The sequence below is a fragment of the Plecotus auritus genome (genome assembly GCF_963455305.1).
Source record: "Plecotus auritus genome assembly, chromosome: 8".
NCBI classification, from domain to species: Eukaryota; Metazoa; Chordata; class Mammalia; order Chiroptera; family Vespertilionidae; genus Plecotus; species Plecotus auritus.
Genome location: NC_137782.1, coordinates 64,036,490 through 64,062,554, shown reverse-complemented (window position 1 = coordinate 64,062,554; position 26,065 = coordinate 64,036,490). Strand labels below are relative to the sequence as shown.

At 45.6% G+C, this 26,065-nt stretch overlaps 1 protein-coding gene across 9 annotated transcripts in view; it reads left to right on the top strand.

Annotated features, from left to right (window-relative positions):
• Positions 1-21,093, top strand: part of TM9SF4 (transmembrane 9 superfamily member 4) — a gene marked incomplete at its 5' end in the record, with an annotated part of 50,553 nt that extends 29,460 nt beyond the window's left edge. For 2 of the 9 annotated variants that reach the window (XR_013961361.1, XR_013961364.1), the window contains 16 exons: positions 1,486-1,654; positions 1,756-1,885; positions 2,653-2,776; positions 3,962-4,080; positions 4,183-4,294; positions 5,591-5,661; positions 7,436-7,568; positions 8,742-8,823; positions 8,918-8,993; positions 11,048-11,131; positions 13,008-13,183; positions 13,674-13,737; positions 15,397-15,516; positions 16,094-16,183; positions 19,147-20,084; positions 20,742-21,093. Coding sequence is in view for 5 of the 9 variants with exons in the window: in XM_080683132.1 (XP_080539258.1) it covers positions 1,486-1,654; positions 1,756-1,885; positions 2,653-2,776; positions 3,962-4,080; positions 4,183-4,294; positions 5,591-5,661; positions 7,436-7,568; positions 8,742-8,823; positions 8,918-8,993; positions 11,048-11,131; positions 13,008-13,183; positions 13,674-13,737; positions 15,397-15,516; positions 16,094-16,183; positions 19,147-19,296 (1,700 nt within the window). Of the gene's footprint in view, positions 1-1,485; positions 1,655-1,755; positions 1,886-2,652; positions 2,777-3,961; positions 4,081-4,182; positions 4,295-5,590; positions 5,662-7,435; positions 7,569-8,741; positions 8,824-8,917; positions 8,994-11,047; positions 11,132-13,007; positions 13,184-13,673; positions 13,738-15,396; positions 15,517-16,093; positions 16,184-19,146 lie in introns of all 9 variants that reach the window. The other 7 variants (XR_013961362.1, XR_013961363.1, XM_080683132.1 and 4 more) reach the window with 4 other exon arrangements.
• Between the last annotated feature and the right edge of the window lie 4,972 nt (positions 21,094-26,065).

Below are 26,065 nucleotides of genomic sequence, written 5' to 3'. Positions count from 1 at the left end.
CCCAGCTCTCCAGCTCACCTCAAGTTGCTCTCTGCATCAAAACTGCACAGGCCTCTCAGTTTTACCATGCTTCCCCCACCCTCAAGGGACCTTTGCACATACCGTTCCTTCTGTCTAGAACATTCTTCCCCTATCTGTTTGCTAGTTAACACTTCTCTCTTCCTTTATAGCTCATTTCAAGCATCACTTGTCTAGAGCAAGTTCCTCTTGTTGAACAATATATTCTCATGTAATCAAAGTCTGCATTCCCATTAGACCATAAGCTTCATGTGTATGTCCATTCAGCATTGTATCTTTAGGGTCTAGGAGATAGCCAGAACCCGGTACATGTTTTGGGAATGAATGAATAAGCGAATAAATGACTAGGCAGAGAGTGTCACATCACATAGGTCCACACTGGTAGGCAAATGCTAGACCAAGTGTGTGTTCAGGAGTCAGTCCTGCCTGTTGGTTTGGTCAGTCTCCTTTGGCTTGTCCCAGTTTCACATCATCACAGTAGCATTGTTATTATTAGAATGACTCAAAACGAAAGCACCATTGAATTTAGTTGTCAATCTCTAACTGCTTGGTGCCTGCTGCATGACATCTGGTAGCAGGTTACTCTGAGGCAGGCATGCAAGGGGCGTGCCAGTTTATTAAGTAAAAAGATATTTTGGCTAAAAATTTCAAGTGCTGGATTTTATTCCACTTTCCTCCTAGCCTGAATCAGGATCTGAAGACACAGATAAATAGGAAACACTGTCTGCCTTTGAAGAACTCATAGTCAAGGGAGTCAGAAACATAATATGTCAACACTGTGCAAAGTCACATCATTGACATAAAAGGTGCAGAGGTTATTCTGATGATGAAAATAGTATTTGTTGCCTGCCTACTCTGTGACTGGTACTTTGTTTCTCACTGTAACCCTCTGAAGTGGGTGCTATTATTATCCTCGTTTTATAAATGAGGAAAGTGAGGCTCAGTGAGGTTAAATGACTTGCCAAAGCTGCTAAGTGAGTAAGTGGCAGAGCCAGCATTCAGTAGCAGGCAGCCTTCTCTCCTCACCACTGTATGATGCTGCCTCAGTACAGAGGGAAATCAGAGGAGGAAGTGAAGAGGTCAGGAAGGGCTTCCCAAGGGTGAAATAGAAGCTGAGCTGGAAGTGTGAGGAGGAGTTTCACAAAAACCTGGGGCAGGCAATAGCCCTCCGAGGCAAAGGAAACGACCTGAGGCCCAAAGGCGACCTGAGGCCCAAAGGCGTTGAATGAAATGGCATATTCAATGAGCTCTGAAAAGTCTGATGGTGCTAGAGCACAAAGGGGGAGGAGAGGGCAATGGGTAGGAGTGGAGGGGTAAGCCGAGCCTGAATAGGTCGGGTAGAGTATGGAGTGCCAGGCTGCAGAACTGATGACAGCCCTGCAAGTCAGCCCTGGGTCTCCGTGGCTCTGCTGACCTCAGCAGCCTCAGGGCTGAAGCTCTGAGCTCCATCTGTCTCTCTTACGGCAGGAGAGGTGCTGAGAGGGGACCGGATTGTCAACACCCCTTTCCAGGTTCTCATGAATAGCGAAAAGAAGTGTGAGGTTCTGTGCAGTGAGTCCAACAAACCAGTGACCCTGTCCGTGAAAGAGAGCCGGCTCGTGGCGGAGCGGATCACAGAGGACTACTATGTCCACCTGTAAGTCGTCCTCTGCTGCCTGCCATCCTCGAATTCACATTGGGGAGGGCACTGATGGGAGAGGCGGTTCAGAGGGACTGAGCGGGGCCTTGGGTTTCCAGCATTGCCGACAACCTGCCTGTGGCCACCCGGCTGGAGCTCTACTCCAACCGCGACGGCGATGACAAGAAGAAGGAAAAAGATGTGCAGTTTGAACACGGCTACCGGCTTGGCTTCACGGATGTCAACAAGGTAGAGTGTCTTGGTGTGCTCAAAGGGCTGGAGAAGCCACAACCCAAAGTCACGAGCACTTGGGACCTCTGAGGAGGAGGAAATATTTAGCTCTGGGGCTGACTGAGGCAGATTCCTCCAGGTGCTCTTGGGCAAGGCTCTTGCAGATGCTACCCAGGAGGTGGAAGGCATAGTCGCTAAAAACCTCAGTTTCTAAAAAAAATTTTGAGGACAAAAACATTTCTTTTGAGGTACAGTCCCTGTCCTCAAAGGGCTTTTATCCTAATTGGGAAAAGACTGACAGTTTAATACCCGGAATCCTAAGTCCCATACCTTTCTGACCATGTGCCACTGCCATGACGGTTAATGCCAAAGCCGTTCAGAGGGAGCTTTGAGATTGTCACTGAGGAGGTGGGCCTTAAAAAACAGGTAGGCTTGAGCTCAGTGGAATCAGGGGCAGCATTCTGATTGGAGTGAATGACATGAACAGAGCTGCAGAGTGGAGACTGTTCATGGGGCAAGGAGGAGTTCGGGGAGTTAAGGTGATCTAATGTGTCTTAGAAGATGGTGACAATCAGCCTTAGCGATGGGCTTTTGTCTTAAACCCTAGGGATCCCTGGAGGGTTTCTGAGCATAGGAGAGCTCTGAGAGCAGTGTTTTGGGAAGGTTGGGATAGCTGGTCTATTGGACAAGGGGAGTGACCTAATACCTAGGGTAGTCCCTCAGAGTGATTTTCTGGTTGTTTCTTAGCTATTAGTTATTTTGTTTTCTCTGTTGGTCTGTTTTAGATCTACCTGCACAATCACCTCTCCTTCATCCTTTACTACCACCGAGAGGACTTGGAAGAGGACCAGGAGCACACATACCGTGTCGTCCGCTTCGAGGTGATTCCCCAGAGCATCAGGCTGGAGGGTGAGTGGGGAGGTGTGACCAGAGGGGCAGGGCTGGTGGATGGGCCTAGGCTTTTACTCCTGGGTTTTCTCACACTTGATTCCTGAAATAGCTAAAAGGCCCCAATGTAGCATATGGGCCAAGCCACGGTAGGGTCACTGCATTCCCATTAGAGAAGGTAGGGGACAAGGGGAGAGCTGGCATCTGTTGTGTCCTGGCCTGGCACCTTACAGGTTTACCACCTCTGGCAACCCCCAGATATATTTGATTATATATGAGGAAGCAGAAGCTTCGGGCTTGCCCGTGCCTCTCATAAGAACCAGCCAGCTCCCTCTAGGTTGAAGGGAAAGGGGCAGTGTAGAGACAGCTATCAGGCAACCAGTTTCTGTATTTCTTGTCTTCTGTGTGAGTGAGTGGTCTAGACTAAAATTGGCCCAAGCTCAGCAGACCTGGTCCAGTCTCACCTTGCTTATTAGCACAGAGCACTCTTTAATTTAGGAGACCTGGCCTTTTGTCCACAGTAGGGCTGGGTTTCAGGGCGGTTGAGGAATTGTTGGTTTGTTTTATTTTTAAGATGTGGAACCTAATTTTCAAACAAAATCATACACAGAGGCCTCAAATAAAACATCCTGTACTTTCCGAACGCCATACTGCCTCTCCTTTGTGTCCTGAGCACAGCTGGACATTTATATCTGATTATTTTGACATCATCTGTCCCCCATTGCCTGTTGGAGGTTAGAGACCTATCTCCTTTTCTCATCATTTTATCTCCAGCACAATACCTGGGATATAGTAGGTACTTGTGATATGTTTTTTGGTTGATTAAATGGGTAGATAACAGGATGAATGAAAGAGGCATCTGAGTGGATTACTAAAGTACCAGAACTTTGGGGACTAAGTGAATGAGTAAACATATGATAGACTGAGCCCATGTTGTTTTGCATGTGAATAGGACTGATTGAAGGAGTAAATGAATGTTTGAATTTCGTGAAGTTAAGGTTGATTGATTAAATGAGGGGCTCAGACCTCTCCACACACACACCTAAGGCCCTTTGGAAGGTGAGAGCTATTCTTCCAGCCTCCACTCAGACCTGGGTCCCAGCAGCATGCCATCCCCTCAGGTAGCTTCTGAAGGCACCCCCCAGACAGCCCTTGGGTAGTAGCAATGGCCCCCACAGAAACAGACTGAGTCTCTATCTCTCACAGACCTCAAAGTAGATGAGAAGAGTTCATGCACTCTGCCTGAGGGTACCAACTCCTCGCCCCAAGAAATTGATCCCACCAAGGAAAATCAGCTGTACTTCACCTACTCTGTACACTGGGAGGTGAGAAGGGGCTGAAGCCCACAACAGGGGAGGAGGGTTCTGGTCTGGGCAGGAGTTGTTTAGTAGGAGGCTTGACTCTTAAGTGCTTACTCCCCCCACCAGGAAAGTGACATCAAATGGGCCTCTCGCTGGGACACTTACCTGACCATGAGTGATGTGCAGATCCACTGGTTTTCTATCATTAACTCCGTTGTTGTGGTCTTCTTCCTATCAGGTGAGAGATCTATAGGTCGAGGGTTGAGAGGACAAGGAGGTGAGGGATAAGGGGCTGAGGCATCACATCACTTAAGGGGGACTTCTGGGGTGTTCTTGGGGCCAAGCATGGATCAAAAATGGGCCTCAGGGCTCTGCTAGGCATCAGGTATACCAAGGTGAACAAGATTTGATCCCTACTCTGGAGAGCTCCTAGAGGGGATGGATACATCTCATGCATACATTCCGTCAGTAAGACTTTGTTGCACATTCTGTGCAGGTGCTGTGCCATGTGCTGGGGATATGGTGGTGAGCAAACCCAACCCAGTCTCTGGCCTCAGAGTCTATATTCTGGTGGTGGAAGAGACAAAAAAGCAAAGAAATAGTAATCAGTGACATGAAGCAGATAAACAAGGTGATCATATACACAGCTGTAAGGAAAAGGTGAAGGCTACTTTAGAGAATACCTCTCTGAATGAGTCACCATTGGAAGAACTAGGGAAAGGCTGGTCCAGCAGCCTGCAATGGGACAAGCCTGGCGAGAAACCAGATGGCAAGAGGGTAGTAAGCAGGGGGCAGAGTGGTGGGCAGAGGTGAAATGAAACATCATTTTAATATTATATGAGAAGTAAAAATAATGCTAGCTACTGTTTAATATAACCCAGGACCCATCTACTGTGCTTATAAGCATCTCAGTTCTCAAAGTCCTGTGAGTTAAGTTAGTTCAAGGTCATACAACCTATTGTCTTAACCACTATACTAGCGTGAGTAGGAGTTAATCTGGGCAGAATGGAATTTTCAGGGTAGAGGATAGCCTACGTAAAGGCATGGAGGTGAGAGAGCAATGCAGTGTGAAGTGATAAAAGCAGCAAAGAACCAGGGGCGAGCCCTGAATGGGTTTCCTCAGTGTTTAGACCATTGGCCCATTGATTAAAGGGTCGTGAGTTCAAGTTCCGGATTAAAAAAAAAAAAAAAACAGAACCAGGGCTGAGTGAGAAGAGGGGAGCCTTGGGAGGAGGTGAGGCTGGAGAAGCTGGTAGAACCAGGCCATGGAGTAGCTGGGGTGCCTTTCTGCCCATATCTATCCCAGCAGCTCTTTCCTTCCCTTGTCTGGGGGGTGGCCCTCTGTTCACTCCTGCCCGAATACCTGGGGTGGAGCTATACCCAAAAGAGGACCTGAGGCAGCTGCATAGCCACTTCTCACTGGAGGAAGCCACACATGCCAGTCATCCCTCAGTGAAACACCAATCCCAGGAAGGCATGCAGCACAGAAGACTTGGTTGGCAATGCTGACAACTTCCTCTCCTATTTGTTTCAGGCATCCTGAGCATGATTATCATTCGGACCCTCCGGAAGGACATTGCCAACTATAACAAAGAGGATGACATTGTACGAGGTCTTGGCTGGGGAGGGATGGAGTTGGAGAGGGAAGGCAGAGTAGCCTGCCAGACCAAAAGGGGTGTGTGTGTGTGTGTGTTTTTGTGTGTGTGTGTGTGTGTGTGTGTGTGTGTGTGTGTGTGTGTGTGTGTGTGATCATTTATAGAGTAAGCCTTAAAAATAGTGAAAAGCAAAAAAATGTTTATGACCCAAAATGATGGGGATAGACTCTGATTTCTAAGCATAAAAGCAATGGAAGAAATCACAGGGGAAAAACTTGATGATTTGACTTTAAAATTTTTTAAACCAAAAAAAGATGATACAGTTAAAAAACTGGTATAAAATCTCTTTTAAAAAAATCTAAAATCTTTAATGTGATAATGAACAAAGAATTTACAGACAAGGAACTGTACATAGCTAGTTAACATGTGAAAAAACTGCTTTCACCTGAGAGATACTCCCCAAAAGCACAGATTCAAACAATCATGAGAAACAGTTAGGTCCTTCAAGATAGCACATATTTTTGTTTCCATAAAACTAATTTTTGGCAAGGTTAACGTGAGATAGGCACCTTCATGTACCACCCATGCCAATGTAAATTGGTAGTTTTCTGAAAAGTAATTGGAAGAACATATATTACAGAACATATAATACTATAAAATAATTGACTTGTTTTGATCCAGTAGTTCTTTTAGAATTTTCCTAAAGAAAGCATCAGAAATACAAAGACCTAGTTTAGAAATATTTATTGCAGCTTTATTTATAATTTAAATAAACTGGACATTGCCTACTGTTCCATAATGATGGATTGGTCATATTATGGTATAGCTGTACAATGAAAAATGTATATAGACATTAAAATAATACTGCTAAGAATATTTATCGGCATGAGGAAATGTTCACAAACATCAACTGAAAATAGCAAGTACACAGTAAATATACTATGATCCCAATTTCAAATTATATGTATATATACACAGATACATAAAGGATTAAAGGAAATATATCAAAACTGGTATCATTAAATGTATAAATCATTTTATTTTCTGTATCTTTTTAAGTCTGAGTATGAGTTTTATATCTTTTGTTCAGTTTTTCTAGATTTTTAATAATTTTTCTATAGTACACATCACTTTTTTTTTTTTAATCTTCATATATTTTCTCCATTGATTTTCAGAGAGCGTGGAAAGGAGGGGAGAAAGAAACACCTATGTGAGAGAGACGCATTGATTGGTTGCCTCCTGCTCCCTGACTTGGGCCAGGGATCAAACCTGCAACCCAGGTTCATGCCCTTGACCAGAATCAAACCCTCAACTCTTTGGCTCTAACCACTGAGCCAAGCCAGCCAGGGCTTTTTGATCATTTGATTATCATGCCATATGCCAAATTTTTTTAAACATCTTTATTATACAAGTCAGAGCACATATTATTTTTATAATCATTAAAAAATTAATTGCTTCTAAATCTCACCACCCAAAAATTATCACAGTTCACATTTTTGTATGTTGATGATTACATTATTTTTCCATGCATAAGGTTTGTGGAATTTAGGGAGATTTTCTCTTTGTGTAACTGTAGGCTTTATGTTTGTGTCCTCCTTATACCCTGTGACATTTCTCTGGGAAGCACTGTATTATGTCACTTACACTCCTGTGTCAGAGTGGACCTGATTGACACTTGAGGGACCCTCATCCCTAGTCAGAGTGGGTCCTTGGGGGTGATCCCTACAGGAGCTACCTATACCAGAGCCAAAGACGCAGCCTCACTTTCTGGCCCTTTGCTGTAGGAAGACACCATGGAAGAGTCGGGGTGGAAGTTGGTGCACGGTGACGTCTTCAGGCCACCCCAGTACCCCATGATCCTCAGCTCCCTTTTGGGCTCAGGCATTCAACTCTTCTGTATGATCCTCATCGTCATCTGTGAGTGGGCCTGGTGTGGGAGGCTGTCACCAGAGCAGCATGGGCTGAGTCTGAGAGAAGGGTAGGTTTTTCTTCCTGGAGAAAAAGGCATGTCAGCATCTCTGGGCCAGATGGAGCTGTCCATCCCAGCAGAAAGGCTAGGTCCTCTCAACCCCAGGCCCTGGTAATTTGATGCTCGTCAGAGCTTTTCAGCACTGTTTATAGCCCACCACGTCCACTATGTCAGTGCTCTGAGGTTGGCCTCCTTTTGCAGTCAGGCATGAAGTGATTTACCAAGTCAGCACCAAAATGAGGGCTGGAATCAGATTTTTTTTTTTTTTTTCAAAAATAACCTCCCAAAAACTAATATATAGTAGTTATAGACAGTTCTGAAGTCAATCTGCCTAAAAAAAATTTTAAGATTTTATCCAGCTTTTTTTTTCTTTTAGAGAGAGGAATGGAGCGGGAGAGAGAGAAAAAGAGAAACATCGATGTCAGAGTGAACATCGATTGGCTGCCTCCTACACAACCCTACCGGGGATTAAGCCCAAAAACCCAAAGTATGCCCTGACCGGAAATCAAACTGGCAACCTTTTGGTGCACAGGATGACCCCCAACCAACTGAGCCACACCGGCCAGGGCTATCCATCTTTTAATTGACATAAAACATTATAGTTTAAGATGTATGACATAATGATTTGACATGTGTATGTGTTGTGAAATGATCACCACAATAAGTTTAGTTAATATTTAATATCTATCACCTCTCATGGTTCTTTTTTTTTCTTGTGATGAGAACTTTTAAGATCTAAGCTCTTGGCAACTAATCTGCCTAAATTTATATCTCAACTCCAAGCTTTGTGACCGTGGACAAGCTTTGTGATCTTAACTTCTGTGAGCCTCAGTTTCCCCAGCTAAGAAATTGGGAAACTAGCCTCCACCTCACAGGATTGATAAGGCGGATTTAGTGGCTAGCATTCATAATGTTCTCAGCTCAATGCCTGGTTGGTTGCAAGTACCCTGTGGGCTGAAAGCTGCCGCCCGCCCTCTGAAGCCCAGCTAAGTAAAGAGGAAGGGAGTATACTATCTTGCTCCATCTGCCCAAGTCCCTGTCAGCCAGCCTGGGATGGGGGTTGGAGCCTGGCCATCCATCAGTCACTGACTTTCTCTCTCCTCCGTCCACTCCCTCCATAGTTGTGGCCATGCTTGGGATGCTGTCGCCCTCCAGCCGGGGAGCTCTCATGACCACTGCCTGCTTCCTCTTCATGTTCATGGGGTAGGTGTGTCTGAGCGGGCTCCGGGGGCTGGCACACGCCAGCTGCGCTCCAGCTAATAGGTCCCTTGGTGTGGATCCCTGCTGTTTCCCACAGAGTTTTCGGTGGATTTTCCGCCGGCCGTCTGTACCGCACTCTAAAAGGCCATCGGTGGAAGAAAGGAGCCTTCTGTGTAAGTGTCCTCAACCTCCTCCTGGTGTTGGTGGATAACTAAGAAGTTTCATCCTGGTTTCCTCAGGAGCAGTGTCAGCAGGCCCTGGGAAGGTTTTAGGGCCAGAGGCTGAGCAGCAGCATGATGGAGCAGGAAGAGTATATCCTGAGGGTCAGGAATGTTGGGCTCGTACCCACAGGTGCAGCAGAACCTAGAACCTTAGTTGCCATATAAAATGAGAGGATTGAATTTAGGTGATTTTTAGCCTACTTAGTCTGATGTCTCAAGCAAGAGGATTCAGAATAATTTAATTTAGCCATCAAGCGTAAGTGTAAAAGTTTAAGGGCAAACACTGGTCAGGGCTGCGGGGAGTAGTACACCCTGCCCACTGGTGCAGAGAGGCAGAAGAAGCCAGGCCCCTTGTCACCATTAGTCTGTTTTCCAGACTTTGGTCCTTTGTTCCCCTTCAGTGAGGACAGCTTCTGTCCTCCACCAGGACATAGAAATTGAAGGATGCCTAGGAGCCAACTCTACCTCCAAGGGAGCCCTGAGCCCTTCTTCCAGAGCTAATGAGGTCTTTAGGGGACCAGGAAGAGCCTTGGTGTCAAACTCGGAGAAGCCTTTAATCCCAGCATTCTGAAATCACACAGAAAGCCAGGGGGGAGGGGAACTCAGATTGTCTCAGAGCTCTGGCTGCCACACCCTGGCACACAGTAAACCTGAGTATAGAAGAGCTGTGATGATTATTCTAGAAGGATCAGAAAAGGTCCAGAATTCTTAGTAACATCAAGTGTTTTTCTTAAGATACTGTGTGATCTACAGAAGCGTAAAACCCTGCCCTCTTGTCCCCTGGTGAGGTCTCCCACCAGATACCCTCCAGGATCTCCCTCAGTGGGTCTCACACCAAACCCAGTCTGTCTTCCCCCAAACCCATTCCTTGCATCTGGTGGCAACACCATTCACCCTGGTGACCACCTTCTCCTCAAATATCAAGTGTTGAGGGTTTTCCTGCCAAATAGTCCATGAGTTCCCTCCTATCTCCATCTCCAGGTTTCTTGCCCAAGTTTAGGCATCTTTGCCTCTGGCCTCCACCCTTGACTATCTGTGAGGCCTCCCTGGTCTCCCTGTGACTTTCTGAGCCTTCCCTGATGTTCTAACGTGTTTGCAGATGAGCAGTGCGGGTATATGATTGCTTATTTCTCCTCCAGCTTCTGCCATCACCTCTGCCTAGGTACACCACCCTCTCACTCACCTCATCCTTTAAATTTTTTTTAAAGAATAGTTTGTTGACTTTTTTTTTTTAGAGAGAGAGGGGAAGGGAGAAAGAAACATTGATGTGAGCGCAACATTGATTGCGCTCCTGCACGCCCCCTTACTGGGGATCGAGCCTGAAACCATGACCTCCTGGTCCATAGGTCAGCACTCAATCACTGAACCACACTGGTTGAGCTAGACATATACATTTTGTAAAAGTTTTATTCATTTATTTAAAAAAATTTTTTTATTGATTTCAGAGAGAAAGAGGGAGGGACGGAGGGAGGGAGAGAAAGAAAGAGAGAGAGAGAGCGTACAAATCATTGATCAGCTGCCTCCTGCACACCCCCTACTGGGGATTGAGCCCGCTACCTGGCATGTGCCCTTGAATGGGATCTAACTTGGGACCCTTCAGTCTGCAGACCAACACTCTATCCACTGAGCCAAACCAGCCAGGGCTATTCATTCTTTATTCAACAAATGTTTATTGAGCAGCTGCTGTGTTCTAAGTGCTAGGATTACATCAGTGAACAGGAGGGCACACTCCTCCTCAGCCTATGGTATAGGCAGACACTGATTAGGTTACAACAATATGGAATTACAAACTGGTATGAGGACAAGGAAGGGGCTGTTCAGGAATCTAAGAGGACAAAGAACATGAGTCCTGCCTAGTCTGGGAATCAGGAAGTGCTTTCTGGGGGGAATGATTCTTGAGTCCTAGAGGACATGGAGGGGCTGAGAACCTATAGTCTGGGGGTCCCACTGGGACAGGTAGGAGCTCCCTAGATGAAGCTCCCCAACCTGGCTCCTCTTGCTTCCAGACAGCGACACTGTACCCTGGCGTGGTTTTCGGCATTTGTTTCGTATTGAATTGCTTCATCTGGGGAAAGCACTCATCAGGAGCGGTAAGTGCCCTCCCCAGCAAGGGGGGGTTGGGCAGCTGTGCTCAGCTCTACTCCCGTAAGTCACTTCCTGCTCTTCCCTTCCCTTTTCTGAGTCTTCACAAAGTTCTATTTCCAGCTCTAGGGGCTGAGGGCTAGCTGGGGTTTCCCCAGCCCTGCCCATGTTTTTGCCTGGGCCCTGGCCTTCCTGTGGGCTTTTTCAGATAGCTGACCAAAACTTACTTCTCTATAGGGAGGTGTCCATAGTCCAGGGGCCAACAGGGGAGTTCCCCTTTGTCTCAACCAAGGGAAAGCTGCTTTGTGTGAGTTTATTAGGTCAGTGTCCCAAAACAAGGCTTTCCTCCCCTGCAGGTTGTTCTATCCTCAGAGGGGGATCCTGCCAGCCCCCGTTGTTTCTAGCAGCTGCCCAGGACTCATTGAGTAGGATTGTGAACTCAGTTGAGGGTTGGGAGATGGGGTCTTGATCCACTAGCAGGACTGTGGTAGAGGTAGGCAGGCATTTGCACTCTCAGCCACAGCAGGTAGAGCCACCTCCCCTCCTCCTGCAGGTGCTCACTAAAGGTCCTTGGGTGAGGCTTCCAGTCCAGGGTGCCGGAGGACTGGTTTCTTTCCAGTAGTCCAGGAAGCTGCCCAGGAAGAACAGTGGTGCTCTTCCTCAAACTTCCTCTTTTTTATACCTGTGTTCCTTCTCTCTCTCTCAACATTTTTTCTCCCAATAACCAACTGCTCATTACAAACACTCATTGTAGAAAATTTGGAAAGTACAGAGAAGTTAAAGAAGTCAGAAATAACCCAGAATCCAACCACCCAGAGATAAATACTATGTAGATCTTTACTATGTATTTTTTCAGTCTTTTCCCTCTTTTTAGATTTATTTAAAATCGAAGAATATAATTTAAAAATTATAAAATAATAATAGCAAACATTTCTAAGATGCTTACTTTGGAATAAGTTCTGTTTTAAATAGTTGACATATATTACTTTCTTTTTGCATGATTCTTTTTTTAATTGATTTTTAAAAATACCTTTTATTAATTTTTAAAGAGAGAGGAATGGAGAGGGAGAGAAAGAGAGAGAGAGAGAGACATCCGTGAGAACAAGGCATCAATCGGCTGCCTCCAGCACACCCTCCCTCAACCTGGGATCAACCGCGCAACCCGATCAATGGTGCATGGGACAACACCCAACCAACTGAGCCACAACAGCCAGGGCTCTTTTTGCATAATTCTTATCAAAACATAATACTTTGGAGAAGAGGATAAAGAAGAAAGTGAAAAATCCGTTTTCATCCTCCATATCCCAGCTGAGGAAGTACTAATAACTTTTTGATATAGGTCTTTCTAGGCACTTACACATATAAATATTGGGTATTTTTAGTAAAATGGAGTGCTAGACATACAGTTTTATAACCTGCCTCATTTAATTAGTAGTATATTGTAGGGTTCTATTTTGACAAAATAGGGAACACACTATTTGTGCAGTGTCCTTCCCCGCCCCCCTTTTTTTCCTTCACTTAACATACCAAACACATAATGTCCCTTCATTCTGGCCTCTTCATCTTTCATTCATGTCCTCAGTTTCCTCCGTCCCTGTTCTTTCCCCACTTCCTCCCTGAATGACAAGCTCTGGGATGCTGTGGTTCCGTCTTCATAGCCCAAGTGGGTTTACCATGTGCACTCCACTTTTCCCTAGGGCTGGGGTCAGCTCCAGAGCTTCTGGCCAGGAGCCCTCTGGGATGTGTCTGTAGGACCTTCCCCATGATGGTGGCCCTGCTGTACACACCCTCTTTCCCTGAGACCCCAGAAGGTCCCCTTCCCTTTGCACAGTCTCCAGCCTGGGCATCAGGGCCTTATGGGGCCTCATGGTGGTGTGTCCTCAGGTGCCCTTCCCCACTATGGTGGCCCTGCTGTGCATGTGGTTCGGGATCTCCCTGCCCCTCGTCTACCTGGGCTACTACTTCGGCTTCAGAAAGCAGCCATATGACAACCCTGTGCGCACCAATCAGATTCCCCGGCAGATCCCTGAACAGCGGTGGTACATGAACCGATTTGTGGGGTGAGTCTCCAGCAGGGCCTTCTGGAATGGGTGAGGTTAACACTGCTCTTCTTAGGAGAACATGGAAGAAGGTGCCTCCCCCCAAGGATACTGTGACTGGTGTTTTGCAGCTCAGCTGGGCCTAGTAGACTTCATGAAAACTTAGCTTCGCTCTAAGATAAAGAGGACCGAATTATAGCCAGATTTGGTGTTGGCCTAGGAACCAGGTTGGGGGAGGGGTGGAAAGGTGCGGTGACACAGGTTAAAACCATTGCTTAGACCTTAAGCAAGTCAGCCCGCCTCTCTGTACTTCAGTTTCCCCATCTATAAAACAAGAGAGAATGATGCCCACCGGCTTACCTCTCAAAAGGGTATAATGGTACAGAAGCATGCTGAAAGAATTAAAATCACCACACCGTGTAAGCTTTCTCAGTCAGGTTGGCTAGGGAGGGAGCCTGGGCTTCCAATGGCTGGGTCTCCTCCCAGTGTTAACCCTCCTGTTCTGCTGCAGCATTCTTATGGCTGGGATCCTGCCCTTTGGTGCCATGTTCATCGAGCTTTTCTTCATCTTCAGTGTGAGTAGTGCTGTCTGCTCCCCTTCCCTCCACACCACACAGCCTTTATCGCCGCTAGCCTGGTCCCTTCCCCTTCACTTAGGTGCTCTGCCTCTTACTGCCTCTGAAATTTCAGATGGGCCATTGAACCTCTTGGAGCCCGCATTTTTCACCCTGACAGGATAACAGTCCTTCCTATTAGGATGGCTTGGAAGGTCAAATGAGATACGGCATGTGTGCAGGGTCTAGTGTGGGAGGACTCAGTGAATAGAAGCTGCTTCAAGAATAACTGCAGGCCGAAACCGGTTTGGCTCAGTGGATAGAGCGTCGGCCTGCGGACTGAAGGTCCCGGGTTCGATTCCGGTCAAGGGCATGTACCTTGGTTGCGGGCACATCCTCAGTGGGAGGTGTGCAGGAGGCAGCTGATCGATGTTTCTCTCTCATCGATGTTTCTAGCTCTCTATCGCTCTCCCTTCCTCTCTGTAAAAAAATATCAATAAAATATATTTAAAAAAAAAAAAAAAGAATAACTGCAGTCAGTCACCACTATTTTTAATATTGTTGCATCTGCTTTGATTTCTGGGTTCCTATACATATTTACCTAAGTTACTCAAAAGACTCAGGAAGTGGAGGGAATGAGGCCTGTTTTCAGGATCATTGTGAAGCTGGAATATGATGTCTGTAAAAGGCAGGATGCTTGACAGAAACGCTTGTTAAATCGTAGCTGTGGCTGTGATGACGATTGCTCTTGTCCCAGGCATGCGAAAATGAAAATTGGCAGTAGAACTCTTCACAGCCATTGAAATCTGTCTCACCTAACTTGATGCCCAGCACAGAGGGTGCCTTGCACCAAGTCAGTGCTGGACAAGTATTCGCTGCTCTGGAGTGGCCCAGCCCCTCCCTGCTGAGATCCCCTTGCTCACCCAGCCCTACCTAGGAAAAGGGTCAGAGAATGGGTTCCCTGCCAGCGCAGCCACCTCAATTCTCTTTGTGTGACCTTGGGCCAATCACCAGCCTCACTGAGCCTTGACTTCTTTAACTGTAAAAGTCCACACTTTCATAGGTTCATATGTGAAGATGTCCATGAAGCTTGTAGCTTCCCTGCCATTTGGTTAGCTACCCCTGAGTTGTGGTGGCTGCTATGTAATTTTTCAAAAAATATATTTTTATTGATTTCAGAGAGGAAGGGGGAGAGAGAGAGAGACAGAAACATCAATGATGAGAAAGAATCATTGATTGCTGCCTTCTGCACGCCCCACATTGGGATTGAGCCCACAACCCGGGCATGTACCCTGGACTGCTGGTTCATAGGTTGACACTCAACCACTGAGCCATGTTGGCCGGGCTGCTGTATACTTTTGACAAGTGTGTGATGCAGCTTTCTACAAGCTGCAGTGTTCAGGGTAAAGCTCACCCATCGTAGGGTCAGCCATGCCCCAGCCACTCCCCAAGAATAGGCTGGCTCACCCTCTGCTCCAGGGAGGAGGGCCAGTGAGAGCCATATGCCAGGCACATAGGCCCTGATGGCATTGTGATGATATCTCCATTCCTGCCCTGGTGACAAGTGGTATGCCAGTCCTAACTGAGAGCTAGTGTCCTGAAAGCAGGCAGGGTAAGCCAGGGGAAAGGGCCATTGGGTGGAGGCAGGCTAGCTGAAGGCTGGCTGTGATATGTCTGCAGGCAATCTGGGAGAATCAGTTCTATTACCTCTTTGGCTTCCTATTCCTCGTCTTCATCATCCTGGTGGTGTCCTGCTCACAAATCAGCATCGTCATGGTGTACTTTCAGCTGTGTGCAGAGGTAAGGGGCATGGGGCCAGGAGTTGGGGGTGGGGAACCTGGGTCCAACATTGAATGGGTCACTGAGGCTGTCTGGGTTTCCCATGTTCCCCCTTCTGGCCATGAGGTTTTGGGCAGATATATCACTTCCTCTCTCTGAGCCTCCATTTATTCAGTGGGCTCCTTCATTAGTAGCTCTGGTTGCAGTTGCTTAACCTCTCTGTGCTTTCCTAATGTAACAAGGATCGCAGTAGGACCTGACTCAGAGTGCCGCTACAATGATTAAACTGGGCTGGTTCACATGTATCACTTAGAATTGTACCTGGCACATGGGGAGCATTTGTTCATGACATGTTAGTTGTTATTACTATTCTTTTGTTGTTGTTGATTTTTTAAAATTAAGGTATATTTTATAAACAAGGAAGTTCACCCTTTTCAATGTGCCTTTGAAAATGCATACAGTTGTGAAACCACCATTTCAGTCAAGATATAAAACATTCCCATCGCCCCAAATATTACTGTTCTTACCCAGAATCTTTAGCTCCTTGGGCAACTATGAAACTTGGGTAAGAGTTCTGACCCTTCTGTTTCCTCCTCAGGATTACCGCTGGTGGTGGAGGAATTTCCTAGTCTCCGGGGGATCTGCATTCTACGTCCTGGTCTATGCCATCTTTTATTTTGTTAACAAGGTACCACCCTTATTTTGTTAACAAGTTCCCTTAGCCCTTTTAGGGCAGGATAGTGGAGAAGAGGGTGCTGGGGAAAACTCAAGTGTCTGAATCTTACTTTCCCATCAACAGTGGGACCAATGCCAATATAGAACTGTCTCTGCTCTAGAACATGTATCTTTTTAAGAAAGAGAATCTATGTTCTGTATTTTTGGAAGACAAAAGCTTTCAGAATATATAACCATGAGACTATTGCATGAAAAACCTGTGACATATAGCCAAAGGGGTACTTAAAAGAAATATATCACCTTACAATGCTTTTAATAGTAAAAAGAGACACTGATGATAACAGTATTCACCTCAAGAAGCTAGAGAAAAAAAGAACGTGAAAGGATAAAGAGGATAAATGAAAAGAGTTAGTAAAGATAAAAACAGAAAATGATGAAATAGCCTTGAGCACCCAAATTTAGGACCTCAGGTGTCCTGTCTCTGGATGCTTCCTTCCCTTCTTCATTCAAGTACAGTTCAGTCCTTCACAATAAGGTCAGGACGGGCCACGGCTTCGTCTGCATCTCAGATCGTCTATGCTGTGTGAGCCACATAGGTAAAGTGTGGGCGAATGAAAGGGAGCCTGGCTCACCTGACTCGGGTACATTGTGTTTGCTTGGCTTCAATCTGCTGGCAGGATCTTTCCACAAAGTAGAAAGTTGACCCTTGGCAGCCCTAGAGGCTCCTTTTTTTCAGCTTTGCAGCCCTATAGCTAAAAGAAAGTCTGTCTTCTACCATCATATTATCAATCTCTAAGGGAAAACTGTTATTGGCCCAGGTTACATGCCATCCCTTATTGTTCCTCAGGTCCAATAGGATGGCTTACACTGACTAGCTTAGGTTTTATACTAGGAATGACAGGCCCAACAGGACCACAGAGTGAGGAGTGGGTACTCCAAAACACTGGGCAGAAGGAAGACAGGAGACAGTGTTGGGCAAGCAAATCATAACTATCATAGCCTCCTACCAGGCCCCCTGGAGTCACATCATAGTCTCCTGTCCTTCCTTCCTCTGCCTCGTTCTTTCTTCTCTGTTCTAAAAACCTCCTCCTCCATCCCCAGAGCCTTCCTTGTCTGTAAAATGATGGCCTTGGCCTGTCTGAATTTCAAAGGACCCTTCCAGTACTGCCTTTTTGCCTCGTCCCTTTCCTGGTTTTACCCCTGGATTTACCCCTGCCCTGTCCCCTGCCTCCACCTCCCATCACCCTCATCCTTTCTCCAGCCACAAGAAAGGCTATAAAAGGAGAGGTGTGGGTGGAGCCTAAGAACATGGACTTCACCTTCAGTTTGAGAATGTTTGACCTCAGGAAGGTCTCAAAACAGTGACTTTATGCCCAGCCAGAGAGGCTCAGTTGGTTTAGCATAGACCTAAACACGGAAAGGTTGCCAGTTCAACTCCTGGTCAGGGCACATACCTGGGTTGCCAATTCCATCCCCAGTTGGGGCACATATAGAAGGCAACTGATGAATGTTTCTTTCTCTTTCTCTCTCTCTCTCTCTCTCTCTCCTCTCTCCCTTCCTCCCTCCCTTCCTTTCTCTCTCTCCAAACATGTCGGTAGATGATTAAAAATTTTTAAAAAATAGTCCTTGGCTGGTGTGGCTCAGTTGGTTGAGTGTTGTCCCGTGCACTTCAATGCATCAGAATTGAAGGTCATCCATTCAATTCTGATGGATGTTTCTCTCACACCAATCTTTCTCTTTCTCTCTCCCTCTCCCTTCCTCTTTCTCTTAAAATAAATAAATAAATAAATAAAAACATCTTTAAAAAACAGAAAAACAAAAGCAAAATAGTGACTTTATTGTTTTCTTCTGGGCTCCTGGCATTTTGTGACCATGTGTCTATCCATGAGCCCTAGAGCAGGCCCCATGCACGTCCTACCTAGTATCTGGGCAGATCTTGATACCAAGGTTCCAGATTAGATCCACTTGGCCTAGCACATACCAGCAAAACACAGATCCTTGGCCTCCCTGCTCAAGCCTCAAAACTCTACAGAGGAGTCCAAAATGCTCCAAGATAAAATCTCTGTGAGGTGTTAAAAAAGTGACAGTAGCCCTAGCTGGTTTGGCTCAGTAGATAGAGCATCGGCCTGGGACTAAAGAGTCCCAGGTTCAATTCCGGTCAAGGGCATATGCCCAGGTTTTGGGCTCGATCCCTAGTAGGGGGCATGCAGGAGGCAGCTGATGGATGATTCTCTCTCATCATTGATGATTCTATCGCTCCCTCTCCTTTCTTCTCTGAAATCAATAAATATATATATATATATTTTAAAAAGTGACAGAAGCATTCTGAGGAAGAGAGGGCTGGAGGCTGGGGCAGGCATATGGTGGCTCTCTGGTCCTTAAGCTGGGACTCTGAAACACCTCTCTTCCCCCATTCCCTGTCTGCTACTCCGGCCATTCAGGAGTCTCACTGTACTGTTCTGGGAACTGTGGAGGGTAAAGAAGCGACAGAGCTGTATCTGTTTGTACTGCATCTGGTCCTCGCCCCTGGTCACACCTGTCTTCCAGTGAGCTCCTAGGCCTTTCCCTGAGAGACTCCTGGCCCCTCTTACCCCAGCCAGAAATGGCCTGGGTCGATAGAGTTGGGCCTTTGACTCCTAGCACTCTAGCCCCAGGTTCAAATCCCAGTTCCTTCTACTTCTTGGCTGTGTAACTGTGGGTGTTGTTTAACCCCTCAGTGTCCCATCTGTAACATGGGCTAATAACCTACCATGGTGGTCGTGAGAATCCAAGGCAATGCACGGGCCCTAGCATGGAAGAAGGTTCACTGTGGCTGTGGGCCCTGTCTGCCCCTTGCTGCCTATCTGGAGCAAGCCCCTTTTCCTGCCAGGCTTTGCCATGAAATCATGGGGCGGGGGGGCGGGTGGGGGACAGTTGGCCATGGCAGGCTGGCACTAAGCGTCCACCCCTCTTTTTTCTCCCCTGCTAATGCCCCAGCTGGACATCGTCGAGTTCATCCCCTCTCTCCTCTACTTTGGCTACACGGCCCTCATGGTCCTGTCCTTCTGGCTCCTCACGGGCACCATCGGCTTCTATGCAGCCTACATGTTTGTCCGCAAGATCTACGCTGCTGTGAAGATAGACTGATGGGGGTGGACCATAGCCATGCCCACTCCGTCCATGGACAGGAAGCACCCTGCATGGGGAACTGCAGGCACCCAAAATAAAGTAACTCCTGCTTGTTTGGAATGTAACTCCTGGCACAGTGTTCCTGGATCCCAGGGCTGCGTGGGGGGCAGGAGGACCTGTAGATAAATCTTGCATTTTTCTCCATCATCTTATTCCAATTCTGTGGGGGATGAGGTTTTTTGTGGGTCATTTTTTCTTCAGTACCAAGAAAGTTCCCTTCAGTAGGAACTCTGGAACCCGTTCAGGTTTATTTTTGGTTAGGGGTTTTTTCCTTTTTTTTTTTTTTAAACAATGGATCCAGCATGGATAAATCCACCAAGACACTGGGTTTTGGTCACTGTCTCCACCTCAGTTCCTCAGGGCTGTTGGCCACCCCACGACTAACTGGAAAAGGAAACACCAGGCCTTCTGGGACTTCAGTGAGGTTTCCAAGCCTCTCACCATCCATCCTCGCTATTGATGCCGTGACAAGCACAGCTCTAGCCCGGACATGCATCCTCAGTGCCAACCTGCCTCTACCAGCCACTTTCCCTCCCTCTTCTCACCTCTCCAGCCTTCTCCTGGGGCTGCCCAAGGCAGGGCTTCTAGCCAGGCCTCTGGGTCGTCTTGTCACCAGGAGCAAGTCCAGTCTTGGTTGCTACAAGGAACTCCCTGGAAGTACTAGTGAGCAGTGGGAATTTGCTGGAGCAGAGAAGAGACTTGCAGCGAACTATTTCTGTGCCAAGAAATCCTGGATCCAGGGCCAGGTATTTCCAAAGCCAAACCAAGTATATCCATGTCTGTGCCTGGGCTGAGGGTCTTCACCCTTTGGGATTTCTCCCAGTCCCTTCCTCAGGGGGTTGCTCTTCTTGCAAAGTGTGCTGGTGGTGGGGTCTCTCTTCCCCCACTTCGAGCACAAGAAGGCCTGGAGACTTCAGATCTCTTCCTTTAGGTGGCTGGGGAGAGGCATTCCCTCCCTGACATCCCCCAGCCTTAGTGCCCATGCACAGCTCTTTTAGTCAAACCCATTCCCCTCCCCCTCCCATTTGAGTTCTCACCTCCTTTGAGGGACACCCAGAAAACTGATGGTGAAAAGGAAATGGAAGGTAAGTTCTGTCATTTCTTCCCCAATTCCCAGGAATAGGCAAGGAGCCAGTTACCCCAAGTTAGAGGTAACTAACATGGCAGGTCTGCTCCTTTATCAACACCCACTCTTGGGGCCAAGTCTTCCCTCCACCCCCACTGCCCACCCACTCTGTGCATGTCACTTTCTCTTAAATTGCAAGAGACCACACCCACCCTGGGATTAGGGTCTAAGTAACAGCCACTCACCCTTGCTCCAGCCCCTTTAGGACTCCCACCACAAGACAAAGCTCAGAATGCTGGTTAAGCTAGGAACACACTCTACCCCCTTCCCCTCCCAGGTTATTCTCAGAACGGCCCCTACCAGCTCCACCAATCAAACCAGTGAACTTCTCAGCCTTGCCTCACAGTGACTCCACAGTGCCAAGTGGCAGCCACCAAGAATCAGGTTGAAGAAAAGGGAACTCAAGCAGTAGAGAATGATAATGGAATCTTGTTTATTCAAATCTTGGATTTCTTTTTCCCTAAGCGATTCTCTTTTTGGGGGGAGTAGGGAAATGGACTCCTCATAAAGGATTTAAACATCATCAATTTTTCTGACTTTTTTAATCATCATCATTATTATTTTTAATTAAAAATGCCTGTATGCCTTTTTTTTGGTCCAATTGTAAATAAATATGCCATTGTCCTGTTGTCATGCCTCTTGAATCTCTTGCAAGCATTAGGGGTCTGAGGTGAGGCAACTTCTCCAAGTGGGTTGAGCTGAGTGGTTTCCCTCAAAGCTCAGTCTCATGTCAGGCTTTCTAGAGTTAAGGCCACTGTTGTTCCCCTACTTGGTACAAGTCCATAGCTTCTCCCATCTGCTCATCCCCTCCATTCTGAATCACAAGTATTTGCCCCTCTGATCCCACAAGTAGGAAATGGTATTTAACTGTGAGCTTTGGTAGCAGTGAGACCTGATTTTAGATTCCCCGCTCCAATATTTTACTGTCAACTCACTTCACCTGTCTGTCATGTAAGACTCCTTCAATTGCAAACAGTAGAAACAAGTCAAATTGGCTTAAGCCCAAGGGGAATACATTGGCTCATAAGTCACCAAGTAAAAGGATGATTTGGCTTCAGGTTTGGATAGATCCAAGGACTCAAAGTATAGCCTTAGGATTCTCCCTTTTCCACTCAGATTCTCTCTGGTCCATTCGGTCCCATTGTCAAGAGTCTTCTTCCCTATGGGAAAGGTATGGAGGACATGGCACAGATGGCTCTAGGCCAGTGGTCAGCAAACTCATTAGTCAACAGAGCCAAATATCAACAGTACAATGATTGAAATTTCTTTTGAGAGCCAAATTTTTTAAACTTAAACTTCTTCTAACACCACTTCTTCAAAATAGACTCACCCAGGCTGTGGTATTTTGTGGAAGAGCCACACTCAAGGGGCCAAAGAGCCGCATGTGGCTTGCAAGCCGCAGTTTGCCGACCACAGCTCTAGGCTTACATTAGCCAGTTTGGAAAGCCTAGAAAAAACATATCCTTCCCTACTTAAGTATCTATAATAATAAAAGCGTAATATGCTAATTAGACCAGACAGCCAAACGACCTTCCACACAAAGCCGTGGTAGCGGGGGCTGAGTCAGAGGCAGCTGGGAGCTATCAAGCAGGCAGAGTGGTTGGGGGCGATCAGGCAGGCAGGCGTGCAGTTAGAAACCAGTGGTCCTGGATTGCAAGAGGGATGTCTGCAGGAATAGGGCCTAAATTGGCAGTCAGACATCCCCTGAGGTGTCCCAGATTGCAAGCAGGTGCAGGCCGGGCTGGGGGGACCCCCGCCCCCCATGCATGAATTTTGTGCACTGGACCTCTAGTATTTAATACAAATAAATCCCAGGAAAGGTCTCTGGTGGGCCCAGCTTGGATTACTGCTTGCACATATTGGACCACTCACTAAACCCAGGGGAAGAGTATTATTATGGGCTGCATACTCCAAGGGTATTGGCTGTTGTGAATTTCAGCCTCACCGGAATCACTTGGAATGGGTGATAAGGGAAGAATGACTTCCCAAGGTAAGGAATGTAGAGCAACAAAAACAATAGTTGCCTATTATACCCCATCCCTTCCAACTCAATTTGCACTATTCTAATATCTTAAGGTGGAAGCTGAGGTAATTTATTTGTGGCCTCTTTTTTTCTCTAATATAGATGTTCAATGCTATAAATTGCTTCCTAAGTTCTGCTTTAGCAGCATCCTAGAAATTCTGATATGTTGTTTTTCATTGTCATTCAATTCAAGATACTTTCTAATATTTGATTTCTTTTTTGATTCATGTGTTATTTAGTTTCCAAATATTGGGGGATTTTATTTTTTTTCAGGGATCTTTCTGTTATTAATTCTGTTTGGGGCAGAGACCATATGGGCAGAGACTTTGTAAGACTTGAACCTTTTGAATTTATTGAGACTTCTTTTATGGCCCAAAATATGGTCTATCTTGGTAAATGTACAGTGTACACATAAACAGGTATTCTGCTGTTTGGGGGTGGAGTATTCTATAAATATCAATCAGGTTAAGTTGGTTGATAGTATTGTTCAAGTCTATTATATCCTCACTAATTTTTATGCCTGCTTGTTATATCAATTAAAAGAAGGGTGTTGAAATCTTTGACTATAATTATAGATTTGTATATTTCTCCTTGCAATTTTGTTTTTGCTATATGTATTTTGGAACTCTGTTAGATACATATTGCCCTTTGGATCAATTTATCACTGGTAATAGTCTTAGCTCTGAAATCTACTTTGATGTTAATATAGTCAGTCCCACTTTCCTTTGACCAATGTTAGCACAATATATCTTTTTCCATCCTTTTACTTTTAGTCTATTTGCATTTTTATTTTTTAAGTGTATTTTTTATAGGCAGTGTATAGTTTGGTTTTGCTTTTTTATCTAATTTTACAATCTCTGCTTTTTAAAAAATATATCTTTATTGATTTCAGAGAAGAAGGGATAGGGAGAGAGATAGAAGCATAAATGATGAGAAAGAATCATAGATTGGCTGCCTCTGGCACACCCACAACCCTCACTGGAAATTGAACCTTGACTTCCTGGTTCATAGGTTGACGCTCAACCACCAAGCAACACAGCCGGACAATCTCTGTTATTTAATTGGAGAGTTTAAGCCATTTATATTTAATGGGAATATTGATTTGGTTAGGTTTAAGTCTATAATCTTACCATTTATTTCCTAGTTGTCTTTCCTGTTGTTTGCTTTTTCCTCTTTTTCTGCCTTCTTTTGGGTAAATTAGGGATGCTTTGCATTTTAATCTCCTTCATTGGTTTATTGTCTAACTTTTTATATTTTAGTTATTATTTTAGGCTTTATAGTATATGTCTTTAACTTGTTACAGTCTACCTTTAATTTTTTTTTTTTTAAGGGAAGAAGGGAGAGGGAGAGAGAGATAGAAACATCAATGATGACAGAGAATCATTGATCAGCTGCCTCCTGCAGGCCCCACACTGGGGATCAAGCCTGAAACCCGGGCATGTGCCCTGACCAGGAATCAGACCGTGACTTCCTGGTTCATAGGTTGACTCTCAACCACTGAGCCATGCTGGCCAGGCCGGTCTACCTTTAAGTGATATTACACAACTTCATGTATAATATAAGAAGCTTAACAATAGTACCAGAGGCCCAGTGCATGAATTCGTGCAGCGGTGGGGTGGCCTGCGAGGATTGGGCCCCAGCTTGCACCCCCAGCCTCACAGCCCCAGCTCATGCCCCCAGCCTCGCAGCCCCACAGTCTCACCTGGCACCCCATTGTGGCCTGGTGCCGCCCCCTCACCTGCTCCACCATCCCACCTGCGGGATGATCAATTGGGGCTGGGCCCCCCTGCCCAACTCCCTCAACACCTGGGAGCCGGGCAGCGGCCCTGCCCCCCACCGCTGCCGCTGGTTGCAGTCTGCGGGGCTATGGTTGGGACGATTGGGCCCCCTGTGCACACCTGCCTTGGCCTGGCATCGCCCGCTCACCTGCTCCACCATCCCACCACAGTCTCATCAGGGCCAGTAGCACCTCCACTACCATCTACTGCCAGCACAGCCATATTCTGTGCCACCCCCTGATGGTCAGCACACATCCCAGTGAGCAGTCGAACTCCCGGTCAAACAATTTGCATATTAGGCTTTTATTATATAGGATACTTCCATGTCTACCTTCCCAGCCTTTATAGTACGGTTGCCATTCCTTTTTACTTTTATATATGTTATAAACCTCATAATATACTTTTGCTCTTTTATTTAAACAATTGTCTTAAAAGAATTTAAATGCTAGGAAAAAAACTTACATATATATCCATGTAGTTACCATTTCCAGTGGTCTTCATTCCTTTGTGTAAATTATTCCCATCTGGTACCAGTTTCCATCTTCCTGAAAGATATCCCTTAACATTTCTTGTAGTAAAGATCTGCTGCTGCTGAATTCTTCCAGTTTTTATATGCCTAAAATGTCTCAATTTTGCCTTTGTTATTAAAAGATATTTTTGTTAGTTATAGAATCCTAGATTGACAAGTTTCTTTTTCTTTCCTAGTACTTTAAAGATGTTACTCTATTATCTTGTCATTTACGTTGCTTCCAACAACAGATCTGATGTCCTGTGTCCTCTCTATATGTAACAAGTCTTTTTCTGTGTCACTGTTTCTGAGCTATTTTTTGGTTATGTATGCCTTGGTATAGTTTTCTACATATTTTTTATGCTTAAAGTCATTGAGCTTCTTGGAACTGTATGTTTATTGTTTTCAGTAAGTTTGGTAAGTTTTAGATCATTATATCTTCAAATATTTTTTCTCTTCCTCCATCTCTCCTTTCATTCAGCCATTCTGATTAATCATATATTAGGCTGCTTGAAGTTGTCCTAGCACTGATGTCCCACCCACTAATGCTCTTTTCATTTTCTTTTTTCTATGTTTCATTTTGAACAATTTCTATTGCTATGCCTTTAAATTTACTAATCTTCTGCCATATGTACTCTGCCATTAATCACATCTAGTGTGGTTTTCATCTCAGACATTATCTTTTTCATCTCTAGAAATTTGATTTAGGTCTTTTTTGTATATCTTTCCTATCAACTTTATATTGAGTAAAATATGCATAACATAAAATTTACCATTTTACCATTTTAAATGTACAATTTAATGGCATTAAGTACATTTGCAATGTTGTGCAACCATCTCCAGAACTTTCCATCAACCTAAAACTCTATACTCATTAAATACTAATTCCTCTACTCCCACCAGCTCCTAGCAACCACTGTTTTCTCCTTTCTGTCTCTATGAATTTGACTACTCTAGTGGAATCACACAATACTTGTCCTTTTGTGTCTTATTTTAGTTAGCATAATGTCTTCAAGATTTACCCACATTGTAACGTATCCAAATTTTACTCCTTTTTAAGGCTTAATATTCCATTGTGTGTGTGTGTATATATATATATATATATTCATCCATCAGTGGACATTCAGGTTGTTTTCACCTTTTGGCTATTGGGGATAATGCTGCTGTGAACATTGGTGTACAAATATCTGTTCAAGTTTCTGCTTTCAGTTATTTTGGGTATATATCTGGGAGTGAAATTGCAGGATCCTGTGGTAATTCTATGTTTACTTTTTTGAGGAACCACCATATTG